The sequence below is a fragment of the Cyclopterus lumpus genome, chromosome 6, assembly GCF_009769545.1.
Source record: "Cyclopterus lumpus isolate fCycLum1 chromosome 6, fCycLum1.pri, whole genome shotgun sequence".
Classification (NCBI taxonomy): Eukaryota; Metazoa; Chordata; class Actinopteri; order Perciformes; family Cyclopteridae; genus Cyclopterus; species Cyclopterus lumpus.
This window is the reverse complement of record NC_046971.1, coordinates 10,015,669-10,034,389: the sequence shown is the minus strand read 5'-3', so window position 1 is coordinate 10,034,389 and position 18,721 is coordinate 10,015,669. Positions and strand designations below refer to the sequence as shown.

The following is an 18,721-nucleotide window of genomic DNA, read 5'->3' as shown; positions in this document are numbered from 1 at the left end:
TTCATGATAACTTTGCTGTAAACTAACCTAAAATATATTAAATACTGAGGCGCAAACCACGAATAACTCACAGCAGCTTTTATGCGACGTTCATGAAGTCCGCGGAGGAAATCTAACGTCGGCGTCGGTTGTTGTGTTTTATCATGTGAGGTCGACACACGTTATTTGAACTGTGTCCATGTTTTACATCAACGGGCCAAAGCTAAAATAAGACCTTTGACTGCAGTGTCTTTCCACCCCGACGCCCATTGGCTGCGCGGAGGAGCCCCTCCCCTCACGGACCTCCCTCTGAGCAGAAGCCGCTCGGCACTCGGCGGTCAGTGGGTGAAGGAGGGCGGCCTGCCGACGATCCCGGTGCTGCGAGTGAGGCGACGCTGCAGAGGAGCAGAGGAGGCGAGGAAAGAGACCGGTTCGGAGTCTACAAAGAAAGAGGGACAGAAGCCGTCCGTCTGGGGGACATCTCTGTGTACAGGAGCACCGATAAGCATCAACATGCACCGAATAACGGGACAAGCAGGAGGGGACAGTTTAATTGAGATGAGCCCGACGGACTCGTTCAATGGTGAGTAGCTAGCTAAACGACGGCCGGTCCGGTTCCAGGCTCCGGTTCCGTAGTTTTACATTCAACATATCTCTGTGTTGGGCTCCATTAGTGTAAAGACTCCGTCCTACTGGGAAATCAGTTCACACTGAAACGAGCTTGGCATTCCCCCCAGTCTGTTAAGAGGAATTTAAAAAAAAAAAGTTTTCAAGGACTACGAAACAATTATTACACTCAAACGACAGCCTTTAAAACACGACTTTATGACTATTGTGGACACATAACGCGAGATTACAATAATGTAAACGTTCACAACAAAGTTAAACGACACATTTTAAATGATATTTAGTCGCCCTGGGGCAGCTGGCACATTTTAGTGTAGAACACCATCCTGCACCACCTTCACCAACACACAGGACATTTTACAATGTATTTAAGTAGCATTCGCTCAACTATTTTAAGATGTAGCCACCCTGCACATTTCCTCTTTGCCATAACAAGCTCACAATCTAGCTGTCTTTCTCTGCAAGCAGCAGTGACTTATAGCCAGCCAGCCACTAACAGCTGGCCTGCTTACTGGAAACTCTCTGTCACATACAGGCACAGCTTCATCCACCAGCACAAGCCCCAAACCTTTCTCTGCTTCTGGCTTCGTGTGAATTCCAAACCAACGCTGAGATGATTGTGTTTTTTTGCCATTTATGGTGTTGCTGAATGGAGGATGAATCACCCTGGATCCCCTCCAGTGTTGAGTTTCATCTGCAACACAGAGAGAATGATATTATAGCAGATCAGTACAGGGCCACAATCTATAGTTACCTTTTACATTGGTGTTGTGTTTTTTTATGGTGTGTTGAGATTCCACACCATGAAGTCCCTGTACTATTCCAAATTGGGATTACTTAAATATAGAGGTGCATAGATTCTACAATGGGTGCTGTTGATGGGAGAACAGCCTCTATATATACATGGTGTATAAGGTAGAGCCAATAAAAAATAATTGAAAGTCTTACTGTTACCTGGCATATCCCCCCAGACTGCCAGTATTTCCATACAACACATTTAGAGTCTAAATGAATAAACATATAATCTGAGAGTCTTTAATAAATGTAATTTAATGGTAAATCAGACTGCATTAACAAGTCAAACATCACGGATTTCTGAAAGTCTCACAGTTTGCCACCCTTTGTGTTTTATATACAAATAAAGCAGTTTGAAAACATGAGGCTGCTGAATTTACTTTACCACCCTTACGAGGTGGCAAACAATAGCTCTTGAAAAGCTATGGGTACAACATTTGATACAGCTATACAGATGCTAAAGAGTAGTCCATACCTCTGTTTTGTCAATAAACCAGCTTGAGTTGTCTGTTTCCATTTCAGCATCAATATAGTCGAGTTGTAAATGATAGATGCACATGAGGTCTGGAGTCTGGTTGGTTGCTGTGGTAATAAAACAAGAGTCAGAAGCTGCCTTGTGGCATTTCCACTGTGATCAGCTGCTCTCTGTTGAACAAAGCCATTACTGTGGAGGCTTCTTAGCTAGGTGGGAAAAGACTGTTGGCTTTGCTGAGAGAGGCTTTATACTGAGTGCCCTAATACTGAGTCCAACTGTGCAAAAATATGCTCAGCTGTGTGCTCATATGTTGTGAAAGAAAGATATTTTGGAACAAACGACAGCAAATTATCCATCAAAGTCAGTATCATCAAGGGGTTTTAAGGAAGATGAAATAAGAAGTTGGAATTAATGTTGTTGGTAAAGCACTATAAAAGTATGCCATGAAAGGGTGGCCACATGTAAATTGTACTGTAAATAACTGATTCCTCAAGGGTCACTGCTGGAGGATAACAGCCCCCTCTAAACATCCACATCCTGCCATAACTCAAAAGGTACAGTCATCAATAAGCATGCAGTGTATGCAAATGATAACAGCAAGGTTGATTTTCATAATCTAAATAACAAATAACTAAACATAACATTTCTTTTAGTTGTTACATTGTTACTGTGGGGAAAAAACAATGATTTATTACCACAAATACAAAAAGGTCTCCAGTGGTAAAGGCCAGTTCTGAAACACAAAACTTATTTTAATGTCGAACCACTAACGTATACTTTGTTGACTTACTGTGTAATGATGTAGAGACAGAGAAGGTTTACACATTACAAGGTTTTAATGCTTGTTTCAGGTCTGTGTAAGCACATTTGGTGTGCTGAGTCCAGACTAAATATAACTCGGAGAGACTATCAATTAGGAAAGTTGCATTTCTATTTAAACATAGACACAGAGGCTGAAACCTTGAAGTATTTTGGCAAAAGTTGTACCAACAGCACTTCGGCCCTGCTATTTGTTTATGTAAATATTTTTCCTCCGATTATGTACTTTAAGGTTGTAATTGCTTTTGTCGGGCCCTGAATGGTGGGTGAGAGCGTCGGCACAGTTAAAGCCATAGCTCATCACACGAGTAGCTTTCATTTTCAGTCACATCGAGGGGGTTTACCAGACTCCTCGTCTCGTTTCCTGTAGTCACTCCCGCCGCGGTAGCAACATGGCTGTGGGTATTCTTTGACAAGGATCCTGTTAAGTCACGCTATCTGGCTTGTGGGAGCACGGCCACAAAATGCTGTACAAATATAGACCACAACATTGGCTGTCTGTCAGTGCTCCTCTATTAACTGAGGCAGCTGTTCATATGCCTCAAACTCCACTTCACTGCCTCCAACCTGCCTGTCTGAGATTCACTACACTTATTATTATTCTAACATGGGAATACTGTCCTAATTAGCAGTGGTAATTACATTGCTCATTTAGTGTTTTTTATGTTCCTGTCTTGCAGATGATATGAATGTCTACGACCAACGTGCCTCATCCAGCACAGGATCCCTCCAGCAAGGACAACCACCGGTAAACACCAACCTCCCCACGTGCTCACACTCACACAGCACCGTCATCCCATGATATTGGGAGTTTCTCAGTATAGTTTATTGCATGATTTAAATTACAACAGCTATTTAAATATGTGAGTTGTGCAGCCCTTCCCACTGTCTTGGAGGGAGTCCTGGCCAACCGCAGCAGACAGCTGGCTGACAAGTGAGGGTCGTCAGCTTGAGCGAGCACACCTGGGCCTTCCAAAGCTGCCCATGTGTTAACTCGGTCTCACCCTTCCTTCAGCTGACATCCACCCCGCTTCACCGTCTTTTGGTGTTGCACCTTCAACATCACAGTGCAACATGCCACACATCCATGTGCTATTTTTGTTTGCTGACATGGCCGATCTACGGACTCCATTAATCATTTAAGTTCATCGTGGCTGCCTAAGACAGATAAATGAAAGATTTCTGGCTGACAATATCATATCTTCTCCTGAAAACAGGAAGCTGGAAGCAGGAAGTTAACTGTGTAATTAAGTGAAATGCTTTTGGATTTCCCCATCAGTCACACTGATTTTGTAAATCAGCCTCCAATCAACAGCCAACATGTGGTAGAAGGGTGAACTTGCCTATATTAGAAGAGCCCACAATTTATAGTTTTAGTTTTAAGATTACATAAATTTTTCCTTATAAAACAATACCAGTTTATAACCTGTACATGCTATGAGAAAGTCAGAGATAACCCTTTTCCTCCTGTCTATCCCCCCTGCCCTTTCACAATGTACTTAAAGTCTCCTTTAACGCCTGATGTGTGTGTAGAGACATGTGAGTCTCTCAACACCAGCCTGGCCTCCCTGTCCCCCTCTGACTGCAGCGACAGTCCACAGTCTGAGTCTCAGACCTTAGAGCGAATCAGTGCTTTGACTGGGGTAAGACACCAGTCGGGGTCACAGATGCATGCCGCTGTGTCAGTGTGCTTGTTTGTGTCATTTTACATCCTCTCTGAACCCAAACCTGTAACTGAGCAAGACGTGACCTTACTAATAATATTTTGTGGTTTTCAAAGTGTTATGAATAATCTACGTAACACAAGTGCGAGAGTGTTTGACATTTTGATCGCCTCTGTAAGGTTGCTGCTACAGTTTCAGCTGTATGTTGTTGAATTTGTCGTGTTGTTAGGCGTTCCCTCACTATCCAATCGGTTCCTCCACAGCTGTCGAGAAAGCGGGCGCTATTCCTGAAGTTTCGTTCCAGGGTATGGCATGGTAAAACAGGCTTGTGATGTGATGCTGTGCTACTTTATGCATATTTCTGCCTGCCAGCCTTTATTTCCTTTTTGAGAAATGTTTGCTTAGTGTTGAGTTTCTCCACCAGTCAGAGAATAAAGCGTGGACATAAGAGATGGAATCAATACCCATCTCTTGGTAGAGAGCTGACTTTTTTTTTGTTGTTGCTGTAGAGAGTAATAGAAACATGCTGGCCTGTGCCATGGGTTGATGCATCATAAGAGCTCATTAAAAATGGAAAAGGCCGTTGTACTTGCTTTGTTCTCACCTGTGATAAACGTCCGCTTCACTGAAGAGAAATCAACAGCCTGGTGGTGTTACAGCATATTTAGAAAGTGCACATTGGCACGTGCACAGCATTTGTCATTGGCCTCGCTGTTTCTGTGTGTGTGCATTGATGTGCGTCCATGTACTTTAAGTATATCCAGTCTATACTGTAATCATGGCCCTGCCCTGTGCTCATGACAGGACTGGACTTGGCTGTGGCTAACTAACCCTGAAGTGTACTGTCGGCTTCTTCTTTTGAATCCTCTAAAATGTGGTCTTGTGTGAAACCCATTTTAATGAACAGTGGAATCATTACCTTTTTTGATGGCTGCTAATCTTAAAGAAAAAGAACCGCAGTAAGCAATCCTAATAATCTGGCTTCTTCCAACTAAATGCTGCAATTCAGCCGAGTGGAAGATCACATCAAGGCGTTTTAGAGGGGAGGCAGCTGCACATCTATAAATTGCCTCTATAATGAAAACAAAAGCTGAGTGTAAGGTCCTCCTCTTACAAGAAGTTTCAACTGCATGCAACTTTTCGGCAGGTTTGTCCCTGGGACATTTTAGGGAGGCTCACTGAACCAGATACCATTTTCTGCATATTCATTTGACCTTTTTTAGCTCTGTAAAAACACAATGTTCTCTGTGTTTAGAGTAAGTCTCAGGACTGCAATGCTATAACCCACAGTCCTAGAGGCCACCATATACTCATAGGCTAACAATACTCTGTTCTTGAAAAAACAAAAGATTTTGTAGAAATTATGTGCCAAAAAAGAGAAGAGAATTGCACCCTTGCCATTAGGTTTTGTGGCACTAATCACAGTGCTTTACTTTACGTGACGTTGAAGTGTAGACAACGAAGCTAGACAGGAGAGTCATTGGATTGAGAGAAGATTCTACATCGTGAAACAATTTACCAGCTGTGATATATTTAAAATCAAGAGGTGCTGTTCCAAACTAATTTATCCTAAAAAAGAAATGTTTTGACAGTAATATTTTTAAGAAACCCCTCCCTAAAACTAGACGTCTATTTATCTTCTGTATGTTCTGCATTTACCCTCCTTAATTAAGATAAAAGACACACATGTCTAAACACCCAGTACTTAGAGGTTAGTTGGTAAATGTATAGAACTGTGTGGCCTCTACCAGCTTCTCTGAGCTGAAGCAGGTCGCAGCAAGTTCACTGATTCCATATGGCTGATCTGTAATTACAGAAGATTTGAGAGTTTTTGTAGCAACGTCCCAGTTAAAGAAAGCTCCCACCCTGCCATGGTCAACTTGGTCCCATCTAGTCTGGGAGGTAGTCCAGAGCAGAAGTGAGAACGTATGAATGATTTGAAATAAGAACACAGTAAAACACGTAGACAGTAATTGTTCTATACACTGGGATGGTAGGAATCAGGGTGGAGGATCCAGCCGTCGAGCTAAAAACGTCTGTCTCAATAATAGTATATCACTACTCGTCTGAGGCAATTGACATGCATTTACCTCCATTTGCACTTTACTAAGGTCTCCAGATAGTTTAATTGATTAGTTTCAAACATTCAAAATCGGACTGGGGAGATTATGCACAAGTTATCAGTGTTGGTTTTCAGTCATTTACCCTTATCAGAACTGATTTCCTTATTTAGTCATTTTTCTTTTCAGCTAAAATGTAGCTTGGTATCTGAAATATTAGACGGCATGTGGGACTTTTATTCCCCTGATGGTCAGTGGTGTACAGTACAGCGATAGCTCCTCCCCCAATGCTGTGCTCTTATTACATTAGTTAGCGCGCTGGCAGCAGCTATGCTCTCCCTGTGCTGATGTCATCTCTAGGAGTCTCCTCTACTTCTCTCCTAGTATCCCTCCTCTCTCTCTCTCTCTCTCTCTCTCTCTTTGCTAGATGTCTGAGCAAGTGAGGGCTTATCTAGGGAGGTCAGTGGACTAGATGGAACCCCTTCTGGCTTGGGATCAGTGGAGTTAGAGTGAGAGAAACAGTGCTTTAAGATCCATCCAGCCTTACTGCTAATGCATCATAGCCGTAAAGGGAGTGGGCAATGGAGGTAAAGTGCTCTTCCTTTCCTCTCTACCCTCGAGGCTTTGTGCTGATGAACGTGGCCAGCTCAATCCGAAATACACTACAGTGCGGTGTTTTTGTGATGCTAAACGCTGAGTTCTCTAAATTGTCTGCAGTCCAGTGTAGGTAGCTACTGTAGTGATGACAGAAGTAACTGTTATATTTAGCAGCTGAAGCAGAATTAGCAGCATGCTTAGCATTAGCACATATTTAAAATTTCTTTATACACCAATACAGGTTTTAGACACTATAGATTGAAGGATTTAGAGAAAAGCAAATAAACTGCAACAGTGTTGGTGTGTTAAGCCCGATATGGATCCTGGAGGAGGTCCCTGTTGTGTAGAGAGTGGTATTTATGAATGTATAGTCCTTTCCACATATCCTTTGCTCTGAAATGTGACCTGAGGTAATGTTACTTGAGTTCAAAATCAAATCATTCTATTTCATGGATTTCTTTATGGATTAAATTATGTTATCCAACAAAGATTTCTTTTAATGCCTATTCCCATCTTCAGTAAATCATATAAAAGGGATATCAGCGGCGTAAAACATCTTAGAAGCAGTTCCTCTTCATTCAGCATACTGTTTGTGTTTGGAGTGAAAATATAATAATACGTGTTTTTGTTTGTTTTAAACAGTCGAGTGTGAAGTGGTGTGGATGCCTTGTCCTTTGGGTTTTGCTGTAAGCCACTGACAAATACATGGTTTCACTGGCTGCTCTGCTGTGTTTGAATGCATCCAAATATGTGTAGAGCTGATATTGTACGTGTGTGATTAAATGCTGTGAACTCTGTTCCATCTCGTTCTAGATTGACAAACAACAACACAGTAAAGACTCCGTCTTCTTCCGTGATGGAGTGCGTATGATTGATTTTGTCCTGTCCTATGTTGAAGATAAAGATGGTGAGAGAAAACAGGTAAGAAACAACTTTAAAGACTGCATGTCCAATACATTTGCCTGCATGCATGCGTTTGTAATAACTAATGTGTATTTCCTGATGACTTGTTATTCAGTGTTATTGTTATATTATTTCCAGAACTGGATATTTTGGACTCCTTAAATGTCACAGCAAGAACAGCTGATTTTATTTCCACTTTACAGAGATAACTGTTTCTTACAGAATATCCTCAAAGTTCACTGTGTGTGTCGGCAGCATGCCCCAAATACCACAACACTGATAACGTTAGATAAACTGTTTTTCTCAGCTTGTGTAAGTAATCCTCTCAAGGAATCTTAATAGAAGGTCAAATCTAGAGATAGACTGGCTGCTCTTTGTTCTTTTGTAAAACTACATACATTTATTTCCAAACTGTAGCTGGCCAGATGTGTTTTAGTGGCTTGTCAGCGGTTAGGTGCTGTGAGACTTACGCTTGGCTAGTGTTTGATACTGGGCTGTTAGTCTTCACAGTTCTGTGTTACCACTCGGATATGAGGCAGTGTGTCGCAGTCAGTGAGTCAACACCCAAAACCTCTGCTGGTCAGGAACTCTCTAATTTGTTCCACTGTCTGAGGAAGGGCAGGCAGGAGGCCAGATCCTGTGTATGAGCCATATGTGTTGGGAAATGTGTAAGAATTGTTGCATTTTTAATGATACGGACAATTGTCCCTATTTCTGAAGACATTAAACCTCATTTCAGGTGCCTTGTGCAATACTATGGTTTGTCTTGTCTCGCCCACAACTGTTTTAATCGTAATTCTTTTGTACCATTTACAAAATTGCTGCTGCAATGACTGTGACTTCACGTTCACTTTTGTTACGTTAGTTTCACGTTTGTTAGTTTACTTTGGCTCAATTTACTGACATTCACAGTATTCCCGCTTATTGGAGTTGTGAACTCTCAGTTGTACTTCATACAATGTTATCCACATCCTTTCATCCATCCGTCCATTGTCTTTAACCACTTACCCTGTTCAGGGTCGCGGGTCACTGGAGCAGGTTTCCAGCTGACATTGGGCAAAGGCAGAGTTCACCCTGGACAGGTTGCCAGACAGAGAGACAGACAACCATTCACGCTCACATACACACCTACGGGCAATTTAGAGTCATCAATTTAACCTGAGCTGCATGTCTTTGGACTTTGGGAGGAAGCCAGAGAACCCATCTGACACTGGGAGAACATGCAAACTCCACACAGAACCGTAGTCTCTCTTGCTGTGAGGCAACAGTGCTAGTAGCCACTGCTACACCCCCTTGCAGCCTTTAATCCACATTATTAATACATATGTCTATACATTTCACAATCTTAAATGTTTATTTTGCACACAGCTTGTGTGTACTTCATTTTGATTTAATAGAGTTCACTGTTGTGCAATGGCAGTAAAGGAATTTATATCCAACTAATAAATACATGCATATATGCTTTGTTTCACTCTTAAGGAGAGGAGGAGGCTGTATGAGGCCAATCTAGTGAATGTTGGCCTGGAGCTGGAGACAGAAGATAAATCAGTAAGAGCGTCCCATTCTTTATTTAATTATGTCTAATGTAAAAGGATAATATGCAGATGTATATCTGCATTTTATTTATTCGTTGTTTTTACAAAGAAAAAAAGAAATAACATAATAACGGTAAAAAGCTATACCAGTACCAAAGTGCTTTTTTAATAAAACATATTAAGACATAAGACATATTGTTTTGCTGAACTTGTATTTTAGTTAGTGAATCAGTTTCCCTACACTCATTATACTGTGACACCTGTCTCGCATCAGGAGTCAGACGATGGAAAGACTTATTTTGTGAAGATCCATGCTCCATGGGAAGTGTTGGCCACCTACGCAGATGTGCTGAAGGTTAAGGTCCCATTCAAGACCAACGACATCCCAGACAACAGCGAGATGCCGATGAACTGGCTGTCCACCCCTTTCCGTCTGCCGGAGCACATCATGCACCCCCAGCCAGACTATTTCACAGCTCCCTTTGACAAGAGCAAGTCTGACTTCTTCCTTATTGACAACAAAGATACGTTCTTCTCGCCTTCTACGCGCAACAGGATAGTAAGGATGCTTTTTTATCTTGTTTTAGCTCATGAAATATAAATTTACAATATTAAATACTCCAGATGCTGCAGTTCTGTGCATTTAGTAGGTCATGTCAATTGTGAGGAGTTTAATATCCATTATCTTAAGATATTGTGAATACAGGAGCAACTTTATCATTCTGTTTTTACCCAACAAAACAATATCCTTTTATATCTACCTGTGTCCAGGTCTACTACATCCTGTCCCGCTGTTCGTACTTCAGGGATGAATGTGGAGATAAAGACAAGAAGGGGATCAAGAGGTTACTCAACAATGGCACCTACACTGCTTCCTTCCCCCTGCATGATGTGAGCCTCTTTTGGTGAACTATCACCTCTTTTTCTTTGATTGTAAAAAGACATAGAGACTTCAATGAAACTTTCCAACAGTAACATCTTGTTGGATGACGCATTTTCGAAGATGAATAACTCTGCGATATGAATGTGACTGTTTTATTTTGTGCGAGCAGTCTAGATACTGGACAAGATCGAAGGATGCTAACTGCGAAAGTGACAGATACAGTCTCCACAAACACTGGGCCAGATTCTTCTGTTTCTTCAAGGAGCAGCCCCTCAATCTTATAAGGTAAGACTTTAAAACAAAGTACTCACATCTGATGTGTATTTACTCAACATTAAAGTTGCAATCTCGAAGATTTCTGTTTCTTTAATTTTGGCGTCACCTTTGGTGATAAGTGGTGTGTTTTTGGCTCCCGCTTCCCTGATATACAAACAGTGGCACCTGGGATTTTTCCTGGTTATATAGCCTCAGACGGTTGGTTATACTGCAAATGAAAGGGCTTTCATCAATTAGCCATATGCCCAATAACTATTGTGTTACCTTATTCGGTATTAGATGACTTAACAGAAATCTAAATTGAAATCTTTCATGTTTTTACTTTAATTAAACTATTTACTGCAACATGTTGTTTTCCCCTTCAACAGGAAGTATTATGGGGAGAAGATAGGTATTTATTTTGCATGGCTGGGCTTCTACACTGAGATGCTGTTGTTTGCTGCAATAGTTGGGACGATTTGTTTCATCTATGGAATCCTCACTTACGACGAGAACGAGTGGAGGTGATTTCTTTTTTTTTTTTTAAATCCCTAACCTGTTTTGTTGTTTTTTCAGATGCCATTATTTTAATAGCTATTACTGTATTAACAAGTTCATTGTTTCTCTCATTTCCCTACAGTAAAGAAATCTGTAGTGAGGAGGTTGGCGGGAATATTGTCATGTGCCCGTTGTGTGACAAGAAATGTGGCTTCTGGAAACTCAACACAACATGCAACTCCTCATGGGTGAGACATCTTGGCTTGTTGAGTTGTTTTTGTTCATCATGACTTATGTTCTACCTATGTGACCTTTTTAAAGGGTGGTTGCAGCTAAATGTCAACAAAGCTGCCATTCATTATCTCATCATTTCTTAAACGTGTTTTTCTTTCAGCAATCTCATATGTTTGACAATGTGGGGACGGTGTTTTTCGCCATATTTATGGGGATTTGGGGTGAGTAAAAATATCTGCTCCCTGCATTTTATAATTTCTAACCCAGTGCACCACCTAGTGGGAGCTCATGAATTGTTATTAGTCATTTAAAATCACAGTAACTCACTCTATATTCGAGTGACTTAATCAGCCAAATCACAATAAATTATATTTTCATACATTTACTGGGGTTTTTTTGGGGTCGTTTGCTCTACAGTGACGCTGTTTCTGGAGTTCTGGAAAAGGCGGCAGGCTCGTCTTGAGTACGAATGGGATCTGGTCGACTTCGAGGAGGAACAACAGCAGCTTCAGCTTCGGCCAGAGTATGAAACCAAGTGCACCGGCCGCAAGCTGAACCGCATCACTCAGGTGTTTGTGTCCTCATTAAATACTAATATGCTGTTTGCTACTGTTAGCTTTAGTTCTGCGTAGCGTCCACAAGGTGTTACCAGACGCATATACTCATTGGCAGGGCTTAGTCAGATTACAGTAACTGTTTTATGGATTTTATCGAGTTGGTTGCAGTCATTCATGATGACTCAAACTCTTGTAAATGGAGACTCTTTGATAAAGAACAATATTACTTAGTTAAATTGACCAACTGTGTTTTCGGGGATCAGGAGTACGTAGTTGTGACAGACACAGATGTGTAAAATGAGCAGAAACGGGGTGCTATAATTTGCCATGACCACGTTCCACCCGCCTTCAGGAAATGGAGTGGGTTCTTCAAAGGACTGCTACAGATTTAATGGGGAAGTTGTTGCTGTGCTGGGCCACAGTGACACTCTGGGTAAGGGTGGCACCTAGCATGGAATGCCACAATGGTGAGGATTTGGTTTCGGTGTGGTGTTGTGTAGATAAAAGACATTTCTGGAAAGACTCAGAGGCACGAGTTTCCTTTTGTACTGCATCATTGTTTGTCTGGTGGATCGGTATCTTGAAAGGCTGGCTTCACTAGGAGACCGCTAGATGAAACAATTGGACTTGGACTGAAACACCTACACACACAAAGCTGTGATTAGGCGACCACGCTCTACCTTGCATTTGGGGCCAGTCAGTGGTAATTAAAGGAGCTTGGCCTCTTTTAGAGCTGTCTTTTCAGGATATAACAAAAGGTTACTGACTGCTGTGTCCATGCTTTGCTTGCTTATGATATAGGAAATGGAGCCATACTTACCCATAACAAGCAAGTGTGCACGCACATTTCTGTCTGGAGCCACCGTCCTGTTATGGGTGAGCATTGTATCTTTGGTACACATGATGAATCTAAACAACTTGCTCCTTCACCCTGTGTCTTGTTGTCTTTCCCATCATACTGGCCATTATCGTCACGATCCCTGATATAATGTGACCAGGGCCAGAATGTATACAACTCCTCAGAAATAGACCTCTCTTTAATAATTTGGAAACTGAATACTTTTTGTTTGTGTCACTTAATTTAAATTAAAAAAAATATGAGCAGTTATGTAATTCTTAGAAATATGATCTATATTGGACCAAAGTCTTACCGTTTTAAACAGTGCGGCCCAAAGTATTACTGTACTGACTCTCGTTAGTAAAAAACTAACATGTGCATGAGCTAGGATGATTATGGTATATTTCTTTTCATGGGGCATGTGTGCACACTTTACAGTTCCTCCTAACATGTATGTTTGCAATAATTCACCTTGCTTTATTCATGTGTCGAATTTTGTTTTGGTGTTTGCACTTGCATCACAATTTGTGTGGTGTTCTTTGTGTGCTGTAGTCGTGTCTTGTAGCACGTGGTTGTCTTTCATGTTGTTTCTGTTGTCTCTGTCCTTAAGATCTCATTGATCATTGCCTGCATCATCGGTGTGATTGCGTACCGCCTGGCGGTATACGCAGCCTTCGCCAGCATCATGAAGGACAGCGCCACCACCCACATACAGGTGGTCGGCCCCTACATCACGCCACAGCTGGCCACTTCTGTCACAGCCTCCTGCATCAACTTTGTCATCATCATGATCCTCAACCTCATGTATGAGAGAGTGGCTGTTTGGATCACTGACATGGGTGAGGCTCAGAGGGAGAGAGCATGTCCCAGATTATTACACGTCTATGTCTTTATGTCTCCATTATGCATTTCACTTTGAAATTAAGTGTGATGTGTGTTCCCATTTTCGTTTATCTATTCAAAATCTATGTTATTATCTTTTACTATGCGGCAGAGATTCCCAAGACCCATCTGGAGTATGAGAACAAACTGGTGGTGAAGATGTTCCTCTTCCAGTTTGTAAACTACTACTCCTCCTGCTTCTATGTGGCTTTCTTTAAGGGCAAGTTTGTCGGCTATCCTGGAAAGTATGCGTATATGTTTGGCAGCACACTAAGGAATGAAGAGGTAAAGATATAACAACATCACATTATATAAGATCAGCACTGGTTCTTTGACTTTGAGTCTTTAATGTGCGTTTCTTTCCAATTAACCTGTCTACATCCAGTGTGACCCTGGTGGCTGTTTGATTGAGTTGACCACCCAGCTGGTGATAGTGATGACTGGTAAACAGGTGTGGGGCAACATCCAGGAGGCTCTGGTCCCGTAAGTACAAATGAAACGATCATTCAAAGCACAAGTAAAGATACAAGGGGGTTAAATTCACACACTCTTTACAGGTTTTGCTACATCACATAACTCATAGATACATCAACCATGGCTGGGGTTTTATATTTGTATATCATTGATCGTTTAAGAAATGAGCATAAACGTTGTTGTAAATGTTTCTTTTTAGATTTTAAAAAAAGTGTCAGTTAGTTCCTCCTGCAAGATGATTTAGAAAAGTACTCAAAGTATTGTTATATTGGCATCAGAGCTCCACGAATACAGACATGTACCTTGACTTGTATTCTCAGTTCAGACCAACAGGTTCTATGTTTAGAAACTTAGTCATCTCTTCATATTGTTAACAATACCATAGAGCCTTCAATATGGCTGTTCGACAGGGAGCTACGTTGCCTCTCACAACTCTCTGTCGCCCTCTTGTGTCCTTCAGGTGGCTGATGAACTGGTGGGGCAGCAGGAAGGCACGAAACCACCCAGAGAGTCTGTACAGCCGCTGGGAGCAGGACCACGACCTGCAGAGCTTTGGAAACCTGGGCCTCTTCTACGAGTACCTGGAAATGGGTAAACATTCAGTACTAGTCAATCCATTACACAAAGAGTGAGACATAGAACACACATGTGTCAAGACCATTTTAGGGAAGTCTAGGTTCAGTTCAGATGGGAGGGATAGACAGACAGACAGACAGATTGAAGGAGGGATAGACAGACAGATTGAAGGAGGGATAGATAGATAGACAGACAGACATATAGATCGATAGATGGATGCATGGATGGATAGATGGATAAATGCAGTTTTTGCTGAGATCCTGTAGATGGTGCTGTTTCCATTGTACTGTCTTTCACTAACTTCTCTCTTCTCTGTGTCCTAGTTATCCAGTTTGGTTTCATCACACTGTTCGTCGCCTCCTTTCCTCTGGCACCCCTGCTGGCACTCATCAACAACATCATTGAGGTTAGAGTGGATGCCTGGAAGCTCACCACTCAATTCAGACGTCCTGTGGCAGCAAAGGCTCACAGCATCGGAGCCTGGCAGGAAATCCTCAATGGGATGGCCGTACTCTCTGTGGTCACAAATGTGAGTGCTCAACGACCTCTGTGTGCTTTGAGTATGCTAGTCCAGCTAGTTTCATCTCTAGTTTTCCTCACACTGTTCCTCTCCCTGCGTTCTAGGCGTTCATTGTGGCCTTCACCTCTGATATGATCCCGCGGCTTGTGTACATGTACGCTTACCAGCCAGACGGTGAAATGAATATGAAAGGCTACATAAACAACAGCCTGTCTGTGTTTAACATCTCTGCGATCCCACTGGCCAGCAAGCCTGACGATGGGGAGAGCCCTTCCTGGTACAACAGCTCCATCACTACCTGCAGGTCAGTGTGATTGTAAGGCTCTGTGCATAAGAGAGAAAGAGTGCTTTTGGATTATGTTTACACTTCCATGTTAAAATATGACTGTAGTGGAAGAAGTACTCAGATTTGTTCATTCCCAACTCATGAAATACTGACGCTTGGTCAGGCCTCCTTAGTCCAAATGTTTATTAAGTGAAATAGAAACGTAACATTTTAAACACAAGGACCACATGTTGTTGGTTTCAAAGTAGTAGAAGTATAAAGAAAAGTCGACTTTTCACCACTGAATGTTAATGTAGTAAAGCCACATAAATACATCTCAGCTGAACCACTTAACTTAAATCACTACTTCAGATTGAAATGTTGTGTTGCTAATATTGTATGTATTTTTAAATAGTTTTAATGCACTTTTAATAGTATTATTATGTAGCCGGCAAAATAATACCAGATTAATTATTACTTTAATTTTCTTTGTAGAATGAACTGAAGAATGCATTGAAACAATCCTGAGTAAAACGCTATATGAACATGGTTCTTCTTTGTAGGTACCGTGATTACCGCTACGCTTCTGGCCATGAGAAGGAGTACTCCCACACGATGCAGTTCTGGCATATTCTGGCTGCCAAGTTGGCTTTCATCATTATTGTGGAGGTAAAACCAGGCAGCAGTGCTTCCACCACTGGAACTGAGCCTCACATTCTTACCTTGGACAGTAGACAACATTAATTATTCTCCCACGAACACGCTTTTCAGATATAATATAAATCCATGCAGACTTTTTTGTTGACTCAAGCTTGAAGTAAAACTAACCTGTCGTGCCTTCTTCCTCCACAGCATGTTGTGTTCGTGGTCAAGTTCTTTGTGGCCTGGATGATTCCTGATGTTCCCTCTGACGTGAGGGCTCGTGTAAAGAGAGAGCGCTACCTGGTCCAGGAGTATCTCCATAACTACGAAGTGGAGAAACTGAAGATCCAACTCAGCCAAAACGGCCACACTGATTGTTCCTGCACGCCCATGATCTATCCGTCTATACCCAAACATGAGGTGCTGTCAGAGTGTCTCTAGCCCAGCGAGCTGCTACTCAATCAGCTGGACAGGAATGGAAGACATGTTGGTGTAGATTTCCCTGCTTGTGTATTATCATACTGACCACCACTTTGCTCTAGTGCCTGTGTTGTTTGTTCAGTACACACACACACACACACACACACACACATTTATTTAACTTTCATTAAGGAGCTGGTGTTTCCTTAATTCACAGCCATCCGTCTTCTATTAATCTGCTGATAGTGAAAGTGCACACCTTAGTGCATGCTGAAAAACATGTAATATGTATGGTTTTTCACTCAATGTTGTATCCAAAGTGCTGATGATAATCAACATTTGCTGTAAGCTCAGAGAAAGAAAATCGTATACACTGTGTCTAAGTCAGACAATTTACTCTTATTATAATTGAAGTCTATTTATTTAAGTGCCACTATGAGTAACCAAAGACTTGATGCCTTACTACATCACACACGTATCATTGGTTCCATCTTCCATAACAATTGGTATCATTTAGAAACTGAAAGCTTGCTTTTTATGAGGTTTTAAATGTTTCCCTTTACTGTAAGTTTATGTTTAATTATATTTGTATTTGTTTTGTTATAATTACTGCAAAATAAAATTGTTTTTTTGTATTTAGATTATAGCACAAGTGCAAAAACAATTTTACCAAATTATATTCTTCACCTCACTGGCAGTTAATAGGCGGGTTGCATTACGCTTTGATCTCATAACAGCCCAGCAGTTTCTCGAGGCTAAAGTCTGTGAAGTAGCTCTTTATGGAGACAAATCTGTGCAGCTGTTAGTGTGAGTCGGGCAGATTTTGTCCGGCAATGGCCAGTTGAGCAGCAGCAGGTGGAACATGACTGTTGACAGTGAGTGAAGGGATCCCTTTTTAATGTGCTTCTGTTTACCAACACGTCGGCGCTAATGAAAGCCTGCCCCTACCTACTGAACTATGTTTGCTCTATCACACAAAGCACATCCAGTTCTTGTGCTTGTCTTCCTTAGCTGTGTCTGTGTACTGAAAGAAAGAAAAACATTCTCATTTTTTTTATTTTGCACAAAGCACTTAATGATACGTAACTACCAAGACATAAACACATGCGTTTAATTGTTGTCATGGCACTACATATTCAAATTCTGTGTTTTTAAACAGCAAAGTATGTTCATTTAAATGGAACATGAGTTGTACCGTCTGAATTAGATATTTATATCGAGCTTAAATGACAACAAGGAGAAAGATGTAGCTTTTTGTTTTGAAATTATATGAAGGACATTTTTTTGTTTATTTGGCAGCCTACATCGAAATATGTGAAACAAATCTGTTGTTGAAGTATTTTAATGTTATGTTTAATAGCTGGCCTGCTGTGCTACAAACTCAGGCAACTAAATCTGAGATGTGTGTAGATGTGACCACACCTGGATCAATGTTGGACTGATCCAGTTTGCCTTGTCATGCTCTGGGCTCAGCTGAACTCTGCCTGTTGATGCCTTAATACATCTAATAACTTGTATTTTCTATTTTATTTCCTTGTATCTTATGTCTTCTTCTTATGCTCCAGTAATAATATTTCATTTTATACCAATAATGTGCTTGGAAAAAAGGTGAACCCGTATGCTTAAAATGAAAATGTTATGTTTTAATCCATTTGTTTTCTGTAAACAATTTGTATTGTTTCTGTATCCAAATGTGTATGGTAAACAAAGACAAATCTCCTAAATAAAGTACCAGTTCATCTTGAGTAAGTGTTGGACATGTTTGGATCAGTTTATTGTAGCCCATGGGCTCCTCTGCTGAGAACATGAAAGTTGCTGTTCACATAACAGATGGCTTGAGAGAATACTGATGACTATTCAGTGTTTGTTAACACTGGTGGGTGTGTTTTACACCCAAATATGATGGCATGGTGGTTTCGCTTGGCACACCGTGAAGCCACTGGAATATAGACATGGGCAACACTCAGGTTCAGGTAGGTTGGAAAGGTTCTCTGATTTTAAACATGTTATCAATCGGGTTAAGATTTATGAAACAACAAATCTAGATTTTTAACAGCATTGTAATTATGGAAAACTGTTGTTCATAAGCTCAGGGCAGATATCCTGTTCATAACTTTAATGTTTTGTGCAATCAAACCAAAGTGTTAACAATTAAATGCAGCTTTCGCTTAAGACACCAACTATCTTGTTATACATCTGCATTGTCCAGCTTGCAGAGGAAGT

General features: G+C 41.2%; 1 protein-coding gene across 1 annotated transcript; it reads left to right on the top strand.

The window, feature by feature from the left end:
- The first annotated feature begins 325 nt into the window (after positions 1-325).
- On the top strand, positions 326-18,244 carry ano5a (anoctamin 5a). Its single transcript, XM_034535416.1, has 20 exons — positions 326-562; positions 3,376-3,443; positions 7,830-7,937; positions 9,399-9,467; positions 9,729-10,013; positions 10,226-10,345; positions 10,507-10,622; positions 10,982-11,116; positions 11,233-11,338; positions 11,485-11,545; positions 11,742-11,893; positions 12,683-12,757; positions 13,330-13,558; positions 13,714-13,886; positions 13,987-14,084; positions 14,536-14,666; positions 14,975-15,180; positions 15,276-15,475; positions 16,000-16,105; positions 16,289-18,244. Exons 1-20 carry the CDS (start codon positions 493-495, stop codon positions 16,517-16,519), a joined length of 2,739 nt encoding a protein of 912 aa, XP_034391307.1. The 5' UTR covers positions 326-492; the 3' UTR covers positions 16,520-18,244.
- The last annotated feature ends 477 nt before the right edge of the window (positions 18,245-18,721 follow it).